At 28.7% G+C, this 2,281-nt stretch overlaps 1 protein-coding gene across 1 annotated transcript in view; it reads right to left on the reverse strand.

The window, feature by feature from the left end:
* LOC111638297 (zinc finger protein 615-like) overlaps positions 1–1,655 on the reverse strand; it is a 4,851-nt gene extending 3,196 nt beyond the window's left edge. Inside the window, exons 1-2 of the mRNA XM_023383984.1 lie at positions 1,335–1,655; positions 822–947 (exon numbers count right to left, since the gene is read on the reverse strand). Of these exons, the coding sequence (XP_023239752.1) occupies positions 822–947; positions 1,335–1,655 (447 nt within the window). The remainder of the gene's footprint in view (positions 1–821; positions 948–1,334) is intronic.
* Positions 1,656–2,281: the final 626 nt, after the last annotated feature.

Here is a 2,281-nt window from a genome sequence, read left to right on the forward strand (position 1 = left end):
AATCACTATACATAACTTTATTTCCCCCAAACATATTTATGTAGCTAAAATTAGTTTTAACTAATGTTAAAAGTTAAAACTAGTTTTATCTAAAATCAAAACATGTACAGTACAGCAGTAAATTAACTAGACAAAAACCGTTTTGTCTAGTTAAAACTAGAATTTACTGTAGTCAAAAATGAATTTGAGTTAAAACTAGTTTTAACAAAGACATTTAGTATAAACTAGTTTTAACTAGACAAAACGGGTTTTAACAAAGACATTCAGTATAAACTAGTTTCAACTAGTTAAAACGCGTTCTAACTAAAAACGGGTTTTGACTGTAACATATACATATTCTCATGTTTAGTGAGACAATGTCTGGTTAAGGCAGTTGTATTGGTGTAATCTTTTTTACATATGTCACAAACATACTTTTTTCTATCGCTATGAATATTTTTATGCTGTTCCAATAAGTGTTTTGTCTTAAAATTTTTGTTACACATATGACAAGAATATTTGCATTCATTGCTGTATATGAAAATATGTTGTTTTAAATCATAACTGCGTTTAAAACCTCTATTACATACCTGACAAGTATAATCAAATTGATTATTATGAACAATTTTATGAAGTGCCAAATACTCTTTTGTTTTAAAACGTTTGTTACATATGTCACAAGAATATTTGTATTCATCGTTGTGTATATTAATATGCCATTTTAAATCTTCACATCGTTTAAAATTTTTAATACATATTTTACAAGTATGGTTAAATTAATTATTATGAACTATTTTATGAGCTATCAAAGTACCTTTGGTTATAAAACGTTTGTTACATACCTGACAAACATAGTTACATTCATCAGTATGAGTTTCGTGATGCCTTTTTAACTGCTCTTTCCGTTTATACCTCTTATTGCAGATATCGCATTTGAAAGGTCGGTCTTCACTATGCGTTACTTCATGCTGCAACAACATAGCTTTCCACTTAAATTCTTTACCACATATTTTGCAGGCATGTACTATGTGAATTCTCTTGTGTTTTTCTAAACGGCCCTCACCATTTAGAACGCGCTTACCACAAATCTCGCAACACACATTTTCCCCCTTGATATTAGATTTTTTACAATGAATAAGTTTATGCTTTGGCAAATACTGTTTTGTTTTAAAATGTTTGTTACATATGTCACAAGAATATTTGTATTCGTCGCTGTGTATATAAATATGTACTTTTAAATCATTACTTCGTTTAAAACTTTTGTTACATATATGACAAGTATCGTTAAATTTATCATTATGAACTATTTTATGACCTATCAAATTACCTTTGGTTTTAAAACGTTTGTTACATACCTGACAAACATAGTTACGTTCATCAGTATGAGTTTCCTGATGCATTTTTAAATACTCTTTGAATTTAAAACTCTTATTGCAAATATCGCATTTGTAAGGACGGTCTTCACTATGCGTTGCTTCATGACGTAGAAAAATGCATTTCCACTTAAATTCTTTACCACATGTTTTGCAGGCATGAGTTCTGTGTGTTCTCTTGTGTATTTCTAAACGGCCCTTACCATATTGAACGCGCTTATTACAAATATCATTTTTCTGCTTGATATTAGCTTTTCTACCCTTTGTTGAAGATGGCTTCACTCGATCTTCAAATGGCTGCATACATAAATTCCGATGAGAGATTTTTTTTTGATTTCCAGTTTTATGTTTTTTCATGTGTCTTTGCAAAAGAAAACGCCACAAAAACTTCTTATTGCAGGTTGTGCAGCGAAATGGTTTTTTTCCAATATGACAAAACAGATGTGTCTGTAATATTCTCTTATTTTTAAAAGTCTGTTTACATAAATCACACGTAAATTCCTGTTTAGAATGAGATGCAAACATAAACTTGAAGTATTTTCTTTTAATTTTCTCATGAATTTCATTGCAATTTTCACTGGAAAGAACGTATTTCTTTGTTTTAATATTATGTTTAAAATGTTTTTCTTTTTCTGAATTTTGCTGAATATCGTATTCCTGCATTCGCTCTTCCTCCTCAACTGAAAGTTTAAAAAAATGTCATATTGAATTATCTATTATAATCCTATAAACATAATATAGCTTCAATATTAAAATATTAGTGCTGTAGTGATGTAATTGGTAAATAATACCTATGTTTTCTTTAAAAAGAAACACATTATTTCTAGTTTGCACTAAAAATAAAACATTCTACAACTATAAACTGAACATTCTACAATCATAAACAGAAATTAAATTGAATCAAGGTTGCTTGTTGTTCTCTATTATAT

This window comes from Centruroides sculpturatus, unplaced genomic scaffold (assembly GCF_000671375.1).
Source record: "Centruroides sculpturatus isolate CEXI.00-Female unplaced genomic scaffold, Cexi_2.0 scaffold1136, whole genome shotgun sequence".
In the NCBI taxonomy this organism is placed as follows: Eukaryota; Metazoa; Arthropoda; class Arachnida; order Scorpiones; family Buthidae; genus Centruroides; species Centruroides sculpturatus.